A 22,608-nucleotide genomic window follows, 5' to 3' on the forward strand; every position below is an offset into this window, starting at 1 on the left:
TTTGCAATGAAGAGTCAACCAAGCCACCTATGTGTTCTGAGAAGCATTTTGTTTATTTCCCTCTTACTTCATGCACTGTGAATGACATCTCCTGGTTCTCATTGCTCGAGGTTGTGCTCAGCTACGCTTTAAAAATGTCACTGGCATCAGCTATCCTGGGATACCCTGGTACGAGTGAGTATATCAGCCATTGCTGCGTACTGAATAATGCAGCAGGGTATATAGAACATAGAACATAGTACAGTACAGCACTGGAACAAGCCCTTCAACCCAAAATGTTTTGCCAAACATGATGCTAAATTAAACTAACCCCTTCTGCTGTCCATGGTCCATAAGCCTCCATTCCTTGCTTATTCATTTGCTTTTCTAAAAGCCCTTTAATCACCCCAATGCCTTCACCACTATCCTCAACAATGCATTACCCTCTCTTGTCTCCTTTGTACTTTCACCCTCAACAAATGCATGCCCTCTAGTATTAGATATTTCAACTCTGGGAAAAAAGATTCTGACTGTCAACCCTATCTATACCTCTCACAATCTTAAAACCTTCTTTAAGTCTCCCCTCAACCTCCACTGCTCCAGAAAAGACAACCCTAGTCTGTCCAGACTCTCCTTGTAGCTCATAACCTCAAATGCAGGCAGCATCCTTCCTTTAGTGTGGTGACCAGAATTGAATATAATGCTCTAAATTCATCTAATGGAACTTTTATAAAGCTGCAACATCACTCCCTGACACTTGTACTTAATGCCCCTTCCAACAAAGGCAAACATGCCACATGCCTTTCTTACCACCCTATCTACTTGTGTGGCTACTAAGAGGGAGCTATGGCCTAGGATCCAAGATGGCTCTGTACATCAATGCTGGTAAGGGTCTTGCCAGTAACCGTATGCTTTTCACACTTGTCCAAATTAAACTCCATCTGCCATTTCTTCACCCATATCTGCAACTGATCTCTATTCTGCTGTAGCCTTTGACAACTTTCAACACCATCCACAACTCCCCTGATCTTTTGTGTCGACTGCAAGCTTACCAAACCACCCATCTATATTTACATCCAAGTTATTTATGTAAATCACAAACAGCAGTCATCCCTATGGAACATCACTAATCACAGATCTCCAGCAGAAAAACATCCTTCCACTATTACCCTCTGTCTTCTATGGGCAAATCAATTCTGACTTCAAATGGCCAAGTCACTGTGAATCCCATGTATCTTAATCTTCTTGAAGAGCCTCCCATGAGGGACCTTATCGAAAGCCTTACTAAAATCTAGACAAAAAAAGTCCACTGCTCTACCATCATCAATTGCCCTCGTCACCTCCTCAAAAAAGAGGCACAGTGCATAGAGGCATAATGGAGAGCTAATTTGGCAAGATATGAAGAATAATGTGAGATTGCTCACTGAAGCTCACAATCAGAAACCCTCAACCAATTCTGCAAAATTAAATGTGGCTGATTTCTGTTTCTCTCCACAGATACCTGACTTACTAAGTATTTCCCTTATTTAATGATTTTATTTCAAATATCCACATATGCAGTACTTTGCCTTTACATTAATATCACTGTTCTATCTAAAAATGAAATTAATTTGAGTTTTCACCTTGAACTGTTGTTTTTTATTAATATACAGGAAAACATACCACATTGTATATTATTCCTCCAGTCATGATCTGTCACTGCACTTAGTTGTGCAAATTCTGTTAACGTATCACAGTGGACCTGGTCACTTTTTGAAGAGCAGACATCTCTTGAACAAATTTGAGCATAGATTGCAAAATCTTTGTAACCCGAAAACTTGAATGAGAATGGTTCTAGGCACCTCTGACAAAAAGAAATAGACAAAATTACAAAATGCAGTCTTTAACCCATGAAACCAACAGTTATTACGTTAATTAAACTTATGTGAGCAAATATAGTTTTAGCATTAGGTCTAAAAATAATAACCAAGTGTTGTCCAGTTTTCCAAAGCGAGACATACACATTTAGGATTTGAAAGCATTTATATTCATACTGAGGAGTCTGTGCATGTCAAGAGGAAAGAAATTTTTTTCATAGAATTGATCATTAATAATTTCAGTTCAATTTTCAATGGGTGGCTACAGATCAGGTACAACTACCATGCTGGCAGAATTTGGGATACACTTTTAGCTCACTGCTTTGATGTAAGGTGACATTGTGCATCAATTGCCCAACATTATGCCTTTGATGGAAATGATGATTCGACATACTGTGGTCAAGCTACTATGCCAGTTTATAATTATTGCTTCAGTTATGTAGGTGATGCCACATTTGAAATATTGACTGCCATTTTGCAGTCCTTATCTAAACAAATCAATATCTGCCTATGAAAAATGAAACAGAGTCCATTGGATTAATTCCAGGGATGAGATACTGGATAGTATATTCTCATATTCTCTGGACTTTAGAAGGATGAGCAGTGATCTCGCTGAAATATTTATATTTTTAAAGAGACCTTGAGAAGGTAAGTTCTAAGAAGCCCTGGCACCTGGATGATGATACTGAAACACTACAGATAACAAATTCAGCCATGTAGAAATGAAGTGATGAGAAATTTAATCACTCAGATTTATGAATGTTTGAGCTCAATTCCAGGAAGCTGTGTGATGCTGCTGCCCCTTAAATAAGGTTATTTTGTTTTTTTTTCAAGAAAGGTTGTGAAGACAGAGGTGCTGAATTGTTAACTTTAACAATGGCAGGAGAAAGGCCAGTTCTCCCAGTTCAGGATTTTTCTAGTTTCATTTAGTTTTAATAGGCAGTCAGAAGCTGCTACAGTGGAGAAAGGTTCGATGCTTCAGCAGATGGTTCCTGACCTGCTTTCTCTCTGAAATCTCTTTGGAAGTTGTTTCCTCCTGCCTGTTAGATCCTGGGTTCAAATTTACCTTTTGCCAAGGGTTGTGTTTATGGGATATTATAGGAATTGGAACAACTCTTTCATTAAGTTGCGGTATCGAGTCGGTTGGGTTTTCAAATAAATAAATTTTCTTTTGTCCTTGTTCAACTGTAGAGTTTAAATTAATTCTGTTTGATTAAAGCCGAGTGGTTTGATCATGCACCACTCCTGGAATATCCAGCTCACACATGCATGAAAGAAAAAGTTGGGATCTGAGCTACCTTCTTAAAATATTCTGAGGGGGTCTGGCCTGGTCCATACCAGCTGTAGTCCTCTATCATTAAATATTATCAAGACTTAGATTGATTATTTATTCTTGAAAGCCAAGGAAATGAGAATATGATGAGAAAGTAGATTAGATTCCCTACAGTATGGAAACAGGCTATTTGGCCTAATAAGTCCACACCGACCCTCTAAAGAGTAACCCACCCAGACCCATTCTCCTACATTTACCCCTGACTAATGGAGCTAATACTACAGGCAATTCACCTGATCTGCACACCTCTGGGTTGTGGGAGGACACCAGAGCACCTGGAGAAGATCCACCCAGACACAGGCTGGAACTGAACCCAGGTCCTTGGTGCTATTAGATTAGATTAGATTACTTACAGTGTGGAAACAGGCCCTTTGGCCCAACAAGTCCACACTGACCCGCCGAAGCACAACCCAGACCCATTCCCCTACATTTACTCCTGCACCTAACACTACGGGCAATTTAGCATGGCCAATTCACCGGACCTGCACATTTTTGGACTGTGGGAGGAAACCAGAGCACCCGGAGGAAACCCATGCAGACACGGGGAGAATGTGCAAACTCCACACAGTCAGTTGCCTGAGGCGGGAATTGAACCCGGGTCTCTATAAGGCTGTAATGCTAACCGTTGAGCTACCATGCCACCCATAGTTAATATTCATTTCAGCCGTGTTAACATGGAATAGTGTAGGAGGATCAAGGGGCGAAATGGCTCACTGCTGCTCCTATTTCTTCTATTATTACACTAAAACAAAACATTAATCATAGTTCTTCAACTCTAGGAAGATACTTTATTTGTTATTATTTGTTCAACTTCTTTCCCACAGACCAATATAAAATAAAACATTTATTTATAAATATAGATAAATATAACAGTCGGGATTAAGTTGTAGTGAATTAATTTGTATTTGCAATAATTCACTACTTCATCAAAGCAAATAACTTACTTCAATGGTATTGACACAGTTTTCTGTTTGAGATATTGTGACACTACAGGACTCATCTGATTGAGAGTGGTCACGGATTGTGAATTCACTCACTGGAATAAAAGAAGAAGGTGATATTTCATATTTTTAAAATGTATTAATACATATGTAACAAATCTTTTAGTGAACTTGAATTTAGAATCATAGAGTCATCAAGTCATACAGCACAGAAACAGACCCTTTGGTCCAATTCATCCATGCCAACCAAGTTTCCTAAACTGAACTGGTCCCATTTGTCTGAGTTTGGCCCATATTCCACTAATTTTTTCCCATTCATGCACCTGTCCAACTGTCATTTAAATGTTGTAATTGTACCTGCATCTATCACTTCTTCTGGCAGTTTGTTCTTTATTCGCACCACCCTCTGTATGAAAGAGTTGCCACCAGATACCTTTTAATTCTTTCCCCTCTCAGTTTAAACCTATGCCCTTTAGTTATGGACTCCTTTACCCTGGGGAAAAGACCTTTGTTATTCACCTTATCTATGTCTCTCATGATTTTATAGACCTCCATAAGGTCATCCCTCAACTTATAGTAAATGGTTTGACCAATAAAGGCAAGAGTGCCAAATGCCTTCTTTACCAACTGTATCTGTAACAGGATGTCTGGTCAGCATGGACGGGTTGGACCGAAGGGTCTGTTTCTATGCTGTACATCTCTATGACTCTATAACTATGCATCTGTACCCCAGGCCTGTCTTTTCAATAATACCTCCAGGGCTCTGCCATTAACTGAGTACATCCTGCCCTATTTTTTCCTTACTAAAACAACACCTTACATTTATGTAAATTAAACTCCATCTGCCTCACCTTGGCCCATTGGCCCATCATATCAAAATCTCATTATTCTATAACACCAATTTTTTGGTGTCATCCGTAAACCTATGAACCATGCCTCCGATATTCTCATCTAAATCATTAAAAAGTGGACCCAGCACTGATCCTTGAGGCACCTGAGCTCTCAGGCCTCTAGTCCAAACAACAACCCTGTATCATCACCCTCTATCTCCTATTGTCAAGCCAATACTTTATCATTTAAAGTTCAGATAACAATTTCGATTTGCACACAAAGATTTTAAAAACTGAAAGCCATAAAATGATTTTGTAGCAAAAATTAAATGTTTGTTCATCAGGTCAACATGACGTTTGAAACTGTCTGTAACAAGTCTTGATTCAGTTTTGCTGTTTAAAGCCTTTAATTTTGCTTTTCCTCACATATGGAAAAATTTTAGGGGAATTTAACACAAACAACATGAGTTCCTCTGCCAGACAGGTTCATTGATGGGTTTCCCAAGAGGGTCAGGAAGAGCAATGTGTGACATTTCATTCTTCCACAAGTGTACATGTCAATCAATCAGCCTCATCTGCTTGGTATGGAGTATACCAGCAATTACATTGCCATCTGATTAGAATAAGAGATGAGCAGGGCCTAACTAATTAGATAAGAGAGGTGGGATTTAACATGGGAATACAGCACCAGGTGACAGACACACAGGAACTGTGCTGTTTTTAAATGGCAACAAGCTTTGCCTTCAGACCTCCAATCTCTCGGAAAGAGAACCACTGAGACTAGAAGCTCACAGAGCAGTCTACAGGCATGGACACAAGTGGATACTTAGTAAGGAATCAAGAATTTTGAAGCTCCCAGATCATTGAAGAAAAATCACTGAAAACAGAAGCTACAGAATGCCAAGAGGGGATGATGCAGACCACACAGAGAATAGCATACTGATTCCGCTTAATGATCCTCCTCAGATGACATCCTCCAGAATTTCTGGGAATTTAGATGGTATAATTCCAGACTGATGGAAAGTGGAGACCCTCCCAGAAAATGTACAGCCCTAAGCAAACGTCACAGTAAAGGTGAGCTGCAATGAGACTGGGAAGAGGTTGAAGGACCTATTCTATACTACAATGGTGGTATCTGATCGATATGCATTGCAGAAAGAAGCTGGACCTGAACAAGTGGCTTACACATTGTGAAAGGATCAGTAGACAGCCACATTTTGACTGTGCATCCTCACCAGTGGCCTGGAGGTTACAGGTTGTATGTGAGTCAAAGGTTTCTGCACCATGCTCTTCGCATTGTTCATCATTCACAAGATTATGTTTAGGAGGAATGTATGAACATAGTAAACCATTGTGGGACTGTGAAAATGACGGACTCAAAGAAAGTTTTCTCTTTCTGCATGAAAGGAAACAGAACCGACAATAGTAAAAAGGAAGAAAGATGGCTATCCTAGACATTCGATCCTTGAGCTGACCAAGATAAGGCTCTTGAGCTGGTAAATAGCCTCAACAAGTTTGTCTGTTGTTTTAACACCATTTGCTGGTCTGTCACAACTCTTCTATGTCACATTTAAATACCTGCTTCCTACCCTCAAGGCTCTGATGTGAATCCTTCTACATTATTTTCCAACCCACCCATTATGTTTCTCGCTCCAATGAGCTTCCATAAATACTGCCCATGTTGACCAAATATATACTGCTAAAAGTATCCTTTATCCTGAAAAACCCATCATGCCACCCTTCAGCCTTTTCCTTTCTGGTATAAAGAGTACCAGCCTATTCATGCATTTCAATCCCTTCTTTGTGGTCATATTTTATTGTACTTCTCTGCCACCTCTGTATTCTGTAACACATGGACGAGGAATGTGCATAGTGCTCTGTTATCAAACTAATGTCCCCTATTGGATCAATGGAAACCTCCTCGTGCAATCCTTGCCACCATCCCATAACCACCACTCCAACAATTCTCTGACTATTTCAGGTTAAACCAGGCTGCTGATAACTTCAGCAGTCTATTTAATATCTGGTTCAGTAGATCAACCCATACCTTCTCTATCATTAAGAATGCATACTTCTACTGTGCTATGTTTTTCTTTAATTCACCAAAAACAACATTTTTCCAAAGGTTGCACCCTGACATCAGAAAAGCTGACCGGGAATAAGTCCCTATTGACGTCGGCAGCCCCATGTACATAAACTCTGTTTTATACTGGAAAAGAAGCCCCACCTCAGAAAGTTGGGAACCAATTGGGAGAGGTGATCACAACGTTACATGGAAATGAAAAAGTACGTATCTAGAAAAACCATTTAAAAGAATAGGAAAATGAATGTTAATTTAAAATTAAGTGCTCATTCCTACCACTTTTTAAATGGGCCGAAGTAATTCCTTTCATTTCAAATTGGCCACAAAGTCCACAAACATTTCCACTGTATTCAGGACTGAGTTTTAGCTTTTAAAGAAATAAAGGCAATATTTAAAATAAGCACATAAACATTTTCATTGTTTCATAAGTCTAAACTATTTTTTAAATGTCATTATTTTCAAACTACATCACCACTAATTAATTTAATATTAATTTGGTTTCTCTTAATCATTTTTATAGCTTATCATTTCAGACATAATCCAATTATTGCATTTGAACTATTTCGACTAAAATAATTAAATCATAATAAATTGACACCAAACATTATTGCAAATAAATTTATTAGTGACATCTACAAACAGGAAGAAAATGGGAGAAATAGTAAAATAATTTAGCCTCATTATGTATTGAAATTTTGAATTGTGTGATTGCATCATACCTTGCCAAAGTAAGAAGATCTTTTTTGTTTAACATAATGGAAACTTATCAATGGATGAATTTCTAAATGTACTTTTTACACATGTGCCTGCCACTATAGGGTTAATTGCTTCAATACAGTTCATAGAAATGAATATGTGCCAAAGCCTGGCATGTCTGAATTATGAGGGAGCATAGAGGCGGATGGGGGGGGGGGGGGGGGCAGGGTGGTGGCAGGAGTGTATGAATGGGCATGAGATAGTACAGAGGAAGTCTGGACTAGCAGGATGGAGGACCTTTCTCTTTGCATTCTAACTGGTTTGAAGATCCCCCAGCACCAAACATTAGCCAGCAACTGCATTCTGAAGAAGGGTCATTGGACCCAAAACATTAATTCTGTTTTCTCTCTATAGATGGTGCCAGACCTGCTGAGTTTCTCCAGCAATTTCTGTTTTGGTTTCAGATTTCCAGCATCCACAGTTCATTTTATTTTGTTCAGTGTTTAACTCAGTGACACATTTCTTCCAGGCATGTACACCTTGAAGATACTCTATTCCTCTCTCTGACAGAATTTGTGTTCTATCCTTTTTTCTTGTTCCCTGTCATTATTTTCATTGCTGTTTGACAAGGTATCTTCAGAAATTCACTTCCACAGCCACATCACATTCCTCAGTGACTGCCTCAAGCTCATACTTACCCTTGCGGAGTCCAACTCAAGTTTTATCCTTTATGTTTTGAATCTACCAAGGATCACCAGTATCTTTGTGATGTACAATACTCAACAGGCAGCCACATCCAGAGATCCAGACGACAGTGCTATGTGCCACCATATACACACACTCAATGTCTCTCACCAGTCTCACACTGATTCAAAGCTGTCCTGACCCTCCATTCCATTTCATCCTTAGGTTCATTCAACATTTAAACAAGAATCTTCCTCTTTTTCTTTAGGGCAGTAAGGACTACAAGATGCAAAAGTCAGAGATATCCACATCTCTCTGGAACCTTCATCTCCTCCCCTTTCCTTTGAGTATTTGGAGTATTGTAGAGGAACCTTGATTATCTGGCATTCAATTATCTGAATATCGGATTATCTGGCAAGATCGCAAGGTCCCAATGCTTGCCTAAACTATATTATCCGGCATTAAATTATCCAGAATTCAATTAAGTGAACAAAATACTCTCCGCCTGTGTCCTTCAGACAACCGAGGTTCCTCTGTATGCAGTGCTGAGCCCATATCTCAGGAAGGATGTACTGGCCCTGGAGTGTGTTCAGAGGAGGTTCACAAGAATGATCCAAGGAATGAAAAGCTTAACATAGGAAAAATGTTTGATCTATACTCGGTGGAGTTTAAAAGGATGAGGGAGGAATCTATTTGAAACAACAGAAAATTGAATGGCCTGGACAGACTTGGGAAGATGTTTCCATTGGTAAGAAAGACTAGGAACCAAGGGCACAGCCTTAGAGTAAAGGGAAGACCTTTAAGAATGGAGATAAAGAGAAATGTCTTCAGTCAGATTGGACTGTTAAAAATAGAATCACATGCATCATTACATACATGATTTTCAGCATGAATAAAAATTAAAATAAATACAGATATTACTGTTTCAAAAAACTCACCGATAATGCATTTTTCTTGTTCCAGATTAAGGATATGGAATGTTTTGCGTTTGTAATCCTGATTGTAGCTCCATTGCTATGGATCTTGATCACCTTGTCATGATATGGCAAAGATGGTCTATAATCGTTATATCGGAAATAAATAGTAAAAACATCATTTTGTGTAAGATTGCTTAAATCTATGTTTTGATCCATTATAATTTAATACCTGTATTTGGAGATATGGCAGTTACATCGCTAGATAACTATTTCAGACAGGTACAATTTCAAATCTCACCTGGACAAAAATATGTGAAGGCAGTTTAAGTAAAAATGACACTTTCACCTGTTCTAAACTGATATAAGTCCCTCAAAACTGCATGGCTGAGGCCAAAACTTGAATTTTGAACCCTCTGCATTAACTAGGAATGAAAACAATCACAAGCTGAAAATAGCCTGGTGCACATGGCCAACACAGCTCCCTAAGGAGACTTTGGACCAATAACGCAGACCAATGTGATTTTCCAGTTAACTTCCAGCAGACAAATAGGTGTCTTGTGGCAGCATCCAGGGAGTGGACCAGGTGGCCGGAACTCCAGGTAGGTCCAGAGAAATACTTACGAGAAAGTGAGGACTGCAGATGCTGGAGATCAGAGCTTAAAAATGTGTTGCTGGAAAAGCGCAGCAGGTCAGGCAGCATCAAAGGAGCAGGAGAATCGACGTTTCGGGCATAAGCACTTCTTCAGGAATGAGGAGGGTGTGCAAATCAGGCTAAGATAAAGGGTAGAGAGGATAGACTTGGAGGAGGTGCATTGGGAATGCGATAGGTGGAAGGAGGCTAAGGTGAGGGTGATAGGCCGGAGAGGGGGTGGGGGCGGAGAGGTCAGGAAGACGATTGCAGGTCAAGAAGGCGGTGCTGAGTCCGAGGGTTGGGACTGAGATAAAGTGGGGGGAGGGGAAATGAGGAAGCTGGAGAAACCTCCATTCATCCCTTGTGGTTGTAGGGTTCCTAAGCGGAAGATGAGGCGCTCTTCCTCCAGGCGTCGTGTTGCCTTGGTCTTGCGATGGAGGAGGCCAAGGACCTGCATGTCCTTGGCGAAGTGGGAGGGGGAGTTAAAGTGTTCAGCCACGGGACGGTTGGGTTGGTTGGTGCGGGTGTCCCAGAGGTGTTCTCTGAAACATTCTGCAAGTAGGCGGCCTGTCTCCCAAATGTAGAGGCCACGTCGGGTGCAGAGGATGCAGTAAATGATGTGTGTGAAGGTGCAGGTGAATTTGTGACGGATATGGAAGGATCCCTTGGCGCCTTGGAGGGGAGTGAGGGGAGAGGTGTGGGTGCAAGTTTTGCATTTCTTGCGGTTGCAGGGGAAGGTGCCAGGAGTGGAGGTTGGGTTGGTGGGGGGTGTGGACCTGACGAGGGAGTCGCGGAGGGAGTGGTCTTTCTGGAACGCTGATAGGGGAGGGGAGGGAAATATATCCTTGGTGGTGGAGTCTGTTTGGAGGTGGCGGAAATGATGAAGGATGATACGATGTATCTGGAGGTTGGTGGGGTGGTAGGTGAGGACCAGTGGGGTTCTGTCCTGGTGACGTTTGGAGGCGCAGGTTTCAAGGGCGGAGGAGCAGGAAGTGGACGACATGCGGTGGAGAGCATTGTCAACCACGTCTGAGGGGAAATTACGGTCTTTGAAGAAAGAGGCCATCTGGGTTGTTCGGTATTGGAATTGGTCCTCCTGTGAGCAGATGCGGCGGAGGCGAAGGAATTAGGAATATGAGATGGCGTTTTTAAAGGGGGCAGGGTGGGAGGAGGTGTAGTCTAGGTAGCTGTGGGAGTCAGTCGCACGAGATAGAAATGGAGAGGTCTAGGAAGGGGAGCGAGGAATCTGAGACAGCCCAGGTAAATTTGAAGTTGGGGTGGAAGTGTTAGTTAAGCGGATGAACTGTTCAACATCCTCATGGGAGCACGAGGTAGCGCCGATACAGTCATCGATGTAGCTGAGGAAAAGGGGGGTGGTGCCAGTGTAGTTGAGGAAGATGGACTGTTCCACATATCCATTGAAGAGGCAGGCATAGCTGGGGCCCATGCGAGTACCCATGACTACTCCTTTGGTTTGGAGGAAGTGGGAGGATTGGAAAGAGAAGTGAGGACCAGTTCAGTCAGTCGAAGGAGGGTGTCAGTGGAAGGGTACTGGTTGGGTTGGCAGGAAAGGAAGAAGCGGAGGGCTTTGAGGCCTTTGTGATGGGGGATGGAGGTGTATAGGGACTGGATGTCCATGGTGAAGATAAGGCGTTTGGGGCCAGGGAAGCGAAAATCATGGAGGATGTGGAGGGCATGGGTGGTGTCCCAAACATAGGTGGGGAGTTCTTGGACTAAGGGGGACAGGACCGTGTCGAGGTATACAGAGATGAGTTCAGTGGGGCAGGAGCAGACTGAGACTGACTGCCGGGGCAGTCAGGTTTGTGGATTTTGGGCAGGAGGTAGAAACGGGCGGTGCGGGCTTGTGGGACTATGAGGTTGGAGGCGGTGGATGGGAGATCCCCTGAGGTGATGAGGTTATGGATGGTCTGGGACGTGATGGTTTGGTGGTGGGAGGTGTGGTCATGGTCAAGGCGGCAGTAGGAGGAAGTGTCCGCGAGCTGGCATTTAGTCTCAGCAATGTAAAATTGGTGCGCCAAACTACCACCGCGCCTCCCTTGTCTGCCAGTTTGATAGTGAGGTTGGGCTCGGAGCGGAGGGAGTGGAGGGCTGCACGTTGGGAGCGTGAGAGGTTGAAGTGGGTAAGAGTGATGGACAGGTTGAGGCAGTTAATGTCGCAGCGGCAGTTGGCTATAAAGAGATCGAGGGCAGGTAAGAGGCCAGCACGGGGTGTCCAGGTGGATGGGTGTGTTGGAGGTGGAAGAAGAGGTCGTTAGAGGGTAGGCGGGAGTCCTGGTTGAAGAAGTAGGCGCAGGGGCGAAGGCGGCGGAAGAATTGTTCGATGTCTCGCCACGTGTTGAACTCATTAATCGGGGAGCATAGGGGGATGAAGGTGAGGCCTCTGCTGAGGACTGATCTTTCATCCTCAGAGAGGGGGAGGTCTGGAGGGATTGTGAAAATACAGCAGGGCTAGGAGCTAGGACCTGGGACCTGTGGGCTGGAGCTGGGAGTGGGGCGGAGATCGGCGTGGGGGCGGGGTTAGGCAAGGGGACTGTCTGCCCAGGTGTTGCAGATACGTCCCCTGATACTTACCACTGACACTGGCTGCAAAAACATTTTTGTAATTCAACTTTAAAAATGTTGGAGAGAGGGAACTTCTCCCTTCCCTCACTCGTCTTCTTTGCAGCTTATTGTTCTCTCAAGTTGGATGGCCTTTATTTAGTCCTACAGTTCAAGAGCCCAACCTTAATTGGATAGTAAGGTTATCCTTTTGTCATTAATAGCCCATCCCACAGGTAAAATATTAAGGGGGTCTTTTTCACACACTGCAGATTTTCAATATTCATCTTTGACTCCTGGTGTTGGGTACAGCAACCAACAGGGGAAATTCAATATGAACTGACTGAAGTGGCTTAACCCATTTAGAATTTGTAAAACAAAATGGGGCAATGATATTAAAAAGTGAAGGAACTGTGGATGCTGCAAATCAGAAACAAAAGCAGAAGTTGCTGGAAAAGCTCAGCAGGTCTGGCTGTGCAGAGAAATCACAGTTAATGTTTCAGTCCAGTTCTGAGGAAGGGTCACCAGACCTGAAATGCTAATTTTCTCTTCACAGATGCTGCCAGACCTGCTGAGGTTTACCAGCAACTTCTGTTTTTGTTTGGGGTAATGCTATTGTTGGGAATGTACTATGGAACCCCAAACAGTCAGGAGAGGCAAAAGCGTAGAATCATAGAATCCCTATGTTGTGGAAACAGGCCATTTTCCCAACAAGTTCACACCAACCCACACATTGACCATTCCTTCTACCTTATTACTCTACATTTACCCCTGACGAATGCATCTAAATTACACATTGCTGAACAAGCAGGCACAGGGAGACTGCAAACTCCACACAGACAGTCACCAGTGGACAGAATCAAACTGGGGTCCTAGCGCTGTAAAGCAGCTGTGTTAACCACTGAGCCACTGTGAGGCAAATTTCAGTGAAATAAAAATGATAGGATAATAATAGATGTTATTCTGACCACAGCTGGAGTATTGTGTGTGGCACAATAAGAGACTTGTGATTGTACCCGAGAGAGTTTGCAGAAGAGATTCACCAGGATTTTGTCTGGCTGCAGTAATTTAGTGACGGAGAGAGATTACATAGGCTGGACTATTTTCCTTAGAGCAGAGAAAGCTGAGAGGGGATCTGCTTGAGCTGTATAAAATGACAAGGGTTAGCCTAACATCAATAAAAGGAAAAATGCTGGAATCTATTATAAAGGATGTGATAACAGGACACTTGGGATTACATAAAATCAGAGTGGATTTTTTAAAGAGGTCATGTTTGTCAAACCTACTGAAGTTCTTGAAGTAAGCAACTGTTGCATTGAGCAGTGACTATAGTTACCAATTTTGTAGCAATATGTTTTGATGTTTTTAAAGAATTCACGAACAAGTCGATGGTTTTTTATTCTCAGTGGAAATGGTATGTTATTACCTATTTCAATAACCTTTCTGGTTTCTTTGCAACAGCATTATAGTCATTTTAAAGTTAAAATGCATTAAATATATTAGCAGGTTAGGTGCCAGCAGAATAACAATTGACAATGTACAGCAAGTAATAGTTCTCTTGAAGATTTCTAATTATAACCAAAGAAATTATCCTGCAGAAGTGAACTTACATATGGTCGTTAACCAAAACTGTCCCATTTTTCAGAACAATCGTGGTCATTTCAATTTTGATGAATACATGTTCCAGATTTCCATTTGACCCTCTGTGGAATTTTACCTCATAATAAGCAACTTCACTTTTGCATGATCTGCTCATGAAAATGTCACAGGTGGATGTAAAATGGAAAAGTTCATTGTCAAATGTCCTGAAGACTCCTCCTCCCCATATATTGCAGGTATCTGGAAGAAAAAAACATTTCCCTAAATTACAAAATCTGAGGTTTGTTGCTTTGGCAGGTTCAACATCATTTCGCACTTAAATACATTTGGGCAAAGAAGTATATCCAATAAAATGTACTCACAATGATTGACTGGAGAGTGGAAAGAATTATCCAATGATCGCTTGTGGACGATTTGGGTAAGAACAGACTCATCCAGATCTAGTGCAAAATTATAGATTTAAATCTGATTGAATTATTTGTGAAATTTATTTTCAAAATATTACTTCTAGGTTTGTATAAGCAACTTTCTTTAAAAACAACTAACTGCGATGAAATAACCTGTGACTATCACATACTGTAAGGGAGAGAGGGAGAGAGAGAGAGAGAGAATGAGAGAGAATGGATGTTGGAAGAGAAGCTTTCATACTGTTAGCACAATGCCAAACTTTCTGGGAAAATATGTTCTCAGTTTTTTCTTAATGTTTATCATTGAATGTTTATCATTACTCTGCTTTCCCCTACCTGGGCTTGGTGATATGTTAATTCTGGATCCTGTAACCTTGTGCTGCATTTTCCTGAACTATAGTCAATGTTCACATTCCATCTATGTCACACATCATTCCCTACTTCCAATTGGTTTACAGAAACGCATCTGAGCAAGCCCAAGTTATTTTGACCTTTTTTTTAAATAAATTAAACATATTTCATGATTGCTTTAAATGTTTTATCATTTTTTTATGTCTAAAGTATATGGCTATATTTGATTTACATACTTACAGTTAGACATTCGCATGTTATTTCAGAAAGTTTCACAATTCAAATATACCTTGATCCCAAAACTTCTGGACTTTAGGGAGGTTACAATTTGTTAACAAAAATATTGTATTTAACAGGTTTGTAGTATTGCTATTTCATTTTGTTTTGGCTGCATAAAACCTAAAACATGATGGAAGAACATCATGTTGGAGGGGTTTATAAGAGATAAAGAAGGTTCAGCCATGAAGAAATTTAAACAGAAGAATGTATATTTCCAATTGTAAATTAAACTCAGAAATGAAAGAGTCAAAAACAGAACATTGAATTATCATTATTATGATTTTTATAAAACAGGTAAATTAGGTTCAATTATTCTTTAGAGACAGAAGCCAACAGATAAGTTTCAAAAAAAGTGCTCAGCTTACGATATATTCCAAACATTATTAATAAAATGTTAATCCTAACATTTCACATTACCTGTATATAGAATATCTTTGAAATTTTTGTACATTTTATTTTATGCAAACTTACCAAACTTGGATTCTATATAGTCTGGATTAGTCCATGTGTGGGCAGCAACATAACCTGCGATAGGAAAGAGATAATATTTTTCTTATTGAAACAAACAAGACAAATCTTCTCATTTAGAGTAGAATTCAAGACTTTACTTTTTTTTTCTATTTTGGCATTTAAAAATAAATCTAACAGTAATGATTTTCCAATTGTAGGCCATGTCGAGGAGAATGCATGTTCAATATCATCTAACTCGCCCATCTCCACCACCTCATAAATTGGACAGATTGTTATCCAATCAGCTTGACCAGTGAGCTTATTAATGAATCACAGACCAATCGAATGTTAGAAGGTTTTGAAACCTAATGACTGTTGGTCAAGGCCTATTCTTCAAGAAACTCAACAGAAATAAGTTAAGTGATTTTCTTTAGCTTCTCATAGTGTGAGAATTGCAGGGAGAGAATTTCAGGGGAATTGGAAGCTGGGACAAGGGTTAGTTTTCAGATACCACCCACAGATTTGAGTAAATTGAGACTCTGTCAAGTCAGGCCACCCAAGTTTCCAATTAGCAAGTCAGCCATTTTTCCTTTCTGTTAGTAAGCAGGCAAACTAGCGGTAACAAGTTGAGAGCCTTAATTAACCATTAATTTATTACTCATTGGACTTAATTGCAAGTGCCAAGAAAGTCCCCAATGGATCTTCTTGCCCAGTATTTAATCAAGGCAGTCCTTGGTTCCAGAGGCTGAAAATCTAGTGCTCTACAGAGAACTTTCCAAGGAATGGGGGAGATATTAAACAAGTATTTTGCATCAGTATTTACTTTGGAAAAGAACATATAATATATAGAATGTAGGGAAATAGATGATGACATCTTGAAAAATGGCCATATTATGGAGGAGGAAGTGTTGGATGTCTTGAAACGTATGAAGGTGGATAAATATCCAGGATCTGATCAAGTGTACCCGAGAACTATGTGGAAAGCTAGGGAAGTGATTGCTGGGCCTCTTGCTGAGATATTTGTATCACCAATGGTCACAGGTGAGGTGCCGGAAGACTGGAGATTGGCAAACGTGGTGCTACTGTTTAAGAAGGGTGGTAAGGATACGCCGGGTAACTATAGACCAGTGAGCCTGACCTTGTTGGTGGGCAAGTTGTTGGAAGGAATCCTGAGGGACAGGATGTACTTGCATTTGGAAAGGCAAGGACTGATTAGGGATAAACAACATGGCTTTGTGCATGGAAAATCATGTCTCACAAACTTGATTCAGTTTTTTGAAGAAGTAACAAAGAGAATTGATGAGGGCAGAGTGGTAGATGTGATCTTTATAGACTTCAGTAAGGCGGTTGACAAGGTTCCCCCTGGGAGACTGGTGAGCAAGGTTAAATCTCATGGAATACAGGGAGAACTAGCCATTTGGATACAGAACTGGCTCAAAGGTAGAAGAAAGAGGATGGTGGTGGAGGGTTGTTTTTCAGACTGGAGGCCTGTAACCAGTGGAGTGCCACAAGGATTGGTGCTGGGCCCACTACTTTTCTTTATTTATATAAATGATTTGGATGTGAGCATAAGAAATATAGTGAGTACATTTGCAGATTACACCAAAATTGGAGGTGTAGTGGACAGCGAAGAGGGTTACCTCAGAATACAACAGGATCTTGATCAGATGGGCCAATAGGTTGAGAAATGGCAGATGGAGTTTAATTCAGATAAATGCGAGATAAACGCGAGATTTGGGAAAGCAAATCTTAGCAGGACCTATATACCTTAGTGGTAAGGTCCTAGGGAGTGTTGCTGAGCAAAGTGATCGTGGAGTGCAATTCGTAGCTCCTTGAAAGTGTAGTCGCAGGTATACCTTCCTTTGTCAGTCAGAGTATTGAGTATAGGAGTTGGGAGGTCATGTTGCAGCTGGAAAGGACAGTGGTTTGACAGTGGAATATTGTGTGCAATTCTGGTCTCCTTCCTATCGGAATGATGTTGTGAAATTTGTAAGGGTTCAGAAAAGATTTACAAGGATGTTGCCAAGGTTGGAGGATTTGAGCTACAGGGAGAGGCTGAACAGGCTGGGGCTGTTTTCCCTGGAGCGTCAGAGGCTGAGGGGTGACCTTATAGAGGTTTACAAAATTATGAGGGGCATTGATAGGATAAATAGACAAAATCTTATACTTGGTTTGGGGGATTCCAGAACTGGAGGAGATAGGTTTAGGGTGAGAGGGGAAAGATATAAAAGAGACCTAAGGGGCACCTTTTCACACAAAGGGTGGTACATGTATGGAATGACCTGCCAGAGGAAGTGGTGGAGGCTGGTATAATGCAACATTTAAAAGAATTTGGATGGCTATATGAATAGGAAGGGTTTCAGGGATATGGGCCAGGTGCTGGCAGGTGGAACTAGATTGGGTTGGGATATCTGGTCAGCATGGACAGGTTGGACCGAAGGGTCTGTTTCCATGCTGTACATCTCTATGACTCTATGAGTCTGTGAATCCTGACCTGAAAAAGACAATCAGTTTCAGTCCAGATTTGATGCTGGATGAGTACCACTCTCACAGATGCTGAATACCACCTTGGAACACCAGAGGCAGCTTCCTCAATGCCAACATGTTCTAAGAACTCAATACAATGCCATGCCACTGGAGCCAATAATGACATCGTAAATATTAACTGTCATATTATACGATACAGATTTTCCAACTAGTTAGTGAAGCTAACATGGATACATTGACCAGAGGGCTTCAGATCTTGGCACCAGGTTTCTCAGACCGTAAGAGCTCCCAGGATCTCCTAGATAAAATGCTTTAAAACTTCTATGAGTTTTTTGAATGGGTACTTCCCACCAGTTATCAAAAGATATGTCTTGCCACATCTGCTGGTTACATAATGAATTGAACAATAGACAGTTAATTGCCTGAATCTGCCCTTACAGTTTCCAGCCATCTGCTACTGTTATTTCCACAGTGATTCCAAAATTTTCTTTCATTGTAAGTCCATCCAATAAATTTTTTTTATTGTTCACCACAATGTTAATCTCACAGCTGCACTATAATGGTTACCAAATGTACATTAACATTACAAGGACCTTTGCTAAACTACTCTTAATGCGAACTAGTAACACAGAATTCCTATCTCAAGTGTTTTAGTTCTGGGGCAGGACGTTCCATTAAATAGCAACAGTAGAACTGAACAATATTCACAAACCACAACATGATGCATTTGAAACATCAAATGGGTCAACGGCACCTTCTGCCAATTAAAACTTTACACTTGGTGGAGAAAAGAATGGTTAAAGTAATTATCCAAAATCATTTTCCTGGATCTCAGAATACCATTTCCAAAGTGATAACGATAAAACCGTGAGGCTCGGAAACAAACCCACTCTTGTTTCTCAAAAATAGCATAAAACAATGATAGAAAAGAAGAAATGAAAGAGAAAACAAGAGGAGAGGAAAAAATAACATAACATTAGATATAAAATAAATGCTTTATTTGCATTTGCATTAACATCCTGATACTAAATTGGAGGACAGTGGAATAGTGATAGTTCCATTTGACTAGTAATCCAAAGACCCAGGCAGTTCAAATCCAACCATAATATGTAGCTGAGTATAAATTCAAAACGCATGTTGGAATTCACATTGAATTAGTAAAACTAGAATTATAAGTTTAAAACTATTACTGGTATAAAACCTATTTGGTTCGCCAATGATGTTTATGGAAAGAAATTCACCATCCTGACTGGGACTGGTTTACAGGCCACTGCAGACCCACACAATGTGGTTAACTCTTAACTGCTCTCAGAAATAGCCATGGCAGTCAGTTAAAGAATAATTCAGCATGAGCAACAAATACTGGCCTTGCATGTGATCCCACATTCGATGAGTAAATAAAGAAGAAAACGTTGTAGTACTGGACTGGGTTACCGATGCAACTAACTTATTAAGTAATAACATTATCTTTATTTTTGGGATCATTGACTGCTTACCATAGCTGGTTAAAATTGATTTTAAATTTATTGATATCTGGAAAATAGGAATCGTCCCTTAATTAAATGTAATATTTGGAAACAAATTTGGTCTACTTTCTGCTTCTCGAATCTGGTTTCCCACCAGCTGACTCTAAGAGCTATGGTGTTGTTGTACCTGTTTACTGTTGTGCGGTTTTGCCCGAAACGTCGTTTTCGTTGCTCCTTGGATGCTGCCTGAACTGCTGTGCTCTTCCAGCACCACTAATCCAAACATACCTAATGTTTAAGTTCTGACCCACCCACATTACTCTGTGCTTTCAAAGTTGTCAATTGGTTAGAAGTAAACAAAATTTGTTTTATCAAAAAACACAAAGTTATAAAAACAAAGACAAATTAATTTAAATTTTGTATAATAAGAGGTTTTATTATTCATTTATATAAATGATTATTTAATAAGCTTGTTTTCTTAAAGCTCTGTTTAAACTCAATATATTTCATCTGGTCTTTATTGATTCTGCTCATTGAAAGACTTAGAAGAAAATTCAAGAGTGAATTTCAGCAACTAACATTTTTAAACACCTTTTGGCAATTAACGTTCATTAAATTCTTTGCTAACAAACTGTAAAAACAGCTATGAAATTGAAAAACTTATAATAGTTTAATTGAAACTTTGAATCTTAATGTATTTAGGAAAATGCTATTAAATTTGAAGACTCCGTTACTTTGGAGTACAATGTAAGTATAAGTTTTGTTATCTCAATTAGTTTTTCTTTTCTTGACTAAAATAATAAATTAGTTACTACCACAGAATGCAAAATGAATGTGCATGTTGCTGCCATCATATTTTGTCCTCTATGGGCAGGAGGTAGTGTAATCAGAAAATTTAAGTCTTTGCTTATAATTATGCAAGCCTCCCAAAAGCAAAGTCAGCATAAGAACACTTTAGACAGGTCTTCAGGCACTTGGTGAGATCCTGGACTGAGAGGCAACATAGCAAGGGACAGCAGTCACATATCATTCCCCACCTGTCACAGCCTAAGAAACTGAATGTGGTAGAAAATATGGTTTGTATCAGGTGCCAAAGTTGCAAAGGTTCACAAGATAGAACTAAAGGCAATGGGAGTGTGTGATCTAAGTAGCTGACATCTGTGAAAGAGTTAAGACAGATAGATCAACAAGGTAAATGCATATTATGAGATTTAAACAGCCAATTGAAACTATTGCATCTGTCAAAATGATTCTGCACCTGTAAAGGTTATGTGTTATTTCTGTAAATAGTACCAATATTTAGGGTAGTGATTAACGGCTCCATTTCGAAATGGCAGGCAGTGACCAGTGGGGTACCGCAGGGATCCGTGCTGGGACCGCAGCTTTTTACAATATATGTAAATGATATAGAAGATGGTATCAGCAATAACATTAGCAAATTTGCTGATGACACAAAGCTAGGTGGTAGGGTGAAATGTGATGAGGATGTTAGGGGATTACAGGGTGACCTGGACAAGTTAGGTGAGTGGGCAGATGCATGGCAGATGCAGTTTAATGTGGATAAATGTCTGGTTATCCACTTTGGTGGCAAGAACAGGAAGGCAGATTACTACCTCAATGGTATCAAATTAGGTAAAGGGGCTGTTCAGAGAGATCTGGGTGTTCTTGTCCACCAGTCAATGAAGGCAAGCATGCAGGTACAGCAGGTCGTGAAGAAGGCTAATAGCATGCTGGCCTTCATAACAAGAGGGATTGAGTATAGAAGCAAAGAGGTGCTTCTGCAGCTGTACAGGGCCCTGGTGAGACCACACCTGGAGTACTGTGTACAGTTCTGGTCTCCAAATTTGAGGAAAGACATTCTGGCTATTGAGGGAGTGCAGCATAGGTTCACGAGGTCAATTCCTGGAATGGCAGGATTGCCTTACACGGAAAGACTGAAGCGACTGGGCTTGTATACCCTTGAGTTTAGAAGACTGAGAGGGGATCTGATTGAAACGTATAGGATTATGAAAGGACTGGACACTCTGGCAGGAGGGAACATATTTCCGTTGATGGGGGAGTGCCGAACCAGAGGACACAACTTAAAAATACGGGGTAGACCATTTAGGACAGAGATGAGGAGAAACTACTTCACCCAGAGAGTGGTGGCTGTGTGGAATGCTCTGCCCCAGAGGGCAGTGGAGGCCCAGTCTCTGGATTCTTTTAAGAAAGAATTGGATAGAGCTCTTAAAGATAGTGGAGTCAAGGGGTATGGAGATAAGGCTGGAACAGGATACTGATTAGGAATGATCAGCCATGATCATATTGAATGGCGGTGCAGGCTTGAAGGACAGAATGGCCTACTCCTGCATCTATTGTCTATTGTCTATTGTCTATTAATATCAAAGATAGATGTTAACCACTATTTACCCAATGTAGATAACTGTTCAAAATAAGCATGAAAAGTGTAAGGGGTGTGTCCTGTACCAAAAAAAAAACATTGGTTTTCAATTGCTGTCTGCAAACATGTTTCTACATATTCATGAACAATTTATCAGTATATAATAAAAGAAATTAAAGAAGAAATCAAGAGCCTTGAGTGACATACATGGCCCATATGCACATAAACCCTGAAACAAGCAAAAATTCTACAACGATGAAGTTGTGTTCCTTAGCTGTTGATATGTATGAAAACAAAAATATCTAGTAAAGTCTTACCTTTAAGGAGAGCAAAAACGCAGATTATTGCTAAAACAGTGCGTTGCATTGTATTAGTTAGTCCTGAAACTAGAAAGGCAATGTCATTCTGGTTAACTAGGTGCTGACTACTGAAGCTCCTAATTTTTATATTGCAGATCAGTTCCTGGGTATTCAAATGGAATGAGGAAATGAAAATGAGTAATTGTATTCAGTAATTAAAATTCTGCCAATTGGAATAGACAGGCAGACTCTTGATAACAGGTATAAAACTAATTTTCTTATCAAGTTCTAAAGTAAAATCTTGCAAGTTTCTTTGCATTTATTTACAATTATTTTGGTGTAAAATTTTAATTGCAATTATCTGGAATTAACTACCTGAAA

General features: G+C 40.5%; 1 protein-coding gene across 1 annotated transcript in view; it reads right to left on the reverse strand.

The window, feature by feature from the left end:
• LOC140466672 (uncharacterized) overlaps positions 1-22,306 on the reverse strand; it is a 112,503-nt gene extending 90,197 nt beyond the window's left edge. Inside the window, exons 1-8 of the mRNA XM_072562121.1 lie at positions 22,246-22,306; positions 15,617-15,670; positions 14,471-14,548; positions 14,120-14,348; positions 9,341-9,458; positions 7,299-7,389; positions 4,113-4,204; positions 1,642-1,822 (exon numbers count right to left, since the gene is read on the reverse strand). Of these exons, the coding sequence (XP_072418222.1) occupies positions 1,642-1,822; positions 4,113-4,204; positions 7,299-7,389; positions 9,341-9,458; positions 14,120-14,348; positions 14,471-14,548; positions 15,617-15,670; positions 22,246-22,294 (892 nt within the window). The 5' untranslated portion in view covers positions 22,295-22,306. The remainder of the gene's footprint in view (positions 1-1,641; positions 1,823-4,112; positions 4,205-7,298; positions 7,390-9,340; positions 9,459-14,119; positions 14,349-14,470; positions 14,549-15,616; positions 15,671-22,245) is intronic.
• Between the last annotated feature and the right edge of the window lie 302 nt (positions 22,307-22,608).

Source organism: Chiloscyllium punctatum, chromosome 44 (assembly GCF_047496795.1).
Source record: "Chiloscyllium punctatum isolate Juve2018m chromosome 44, sChiPun1.3, whole genome shotgun sequence".
In the NCBI taxonomy this organism is placed as follows: domain Eukaryota; kingdom Metazoa; phylum Chordata; class Chondrichthyes; order Orectolobiformes; family Hemiscylliidae; genus Chiloscyllium; species Chiloscyllium punctatum.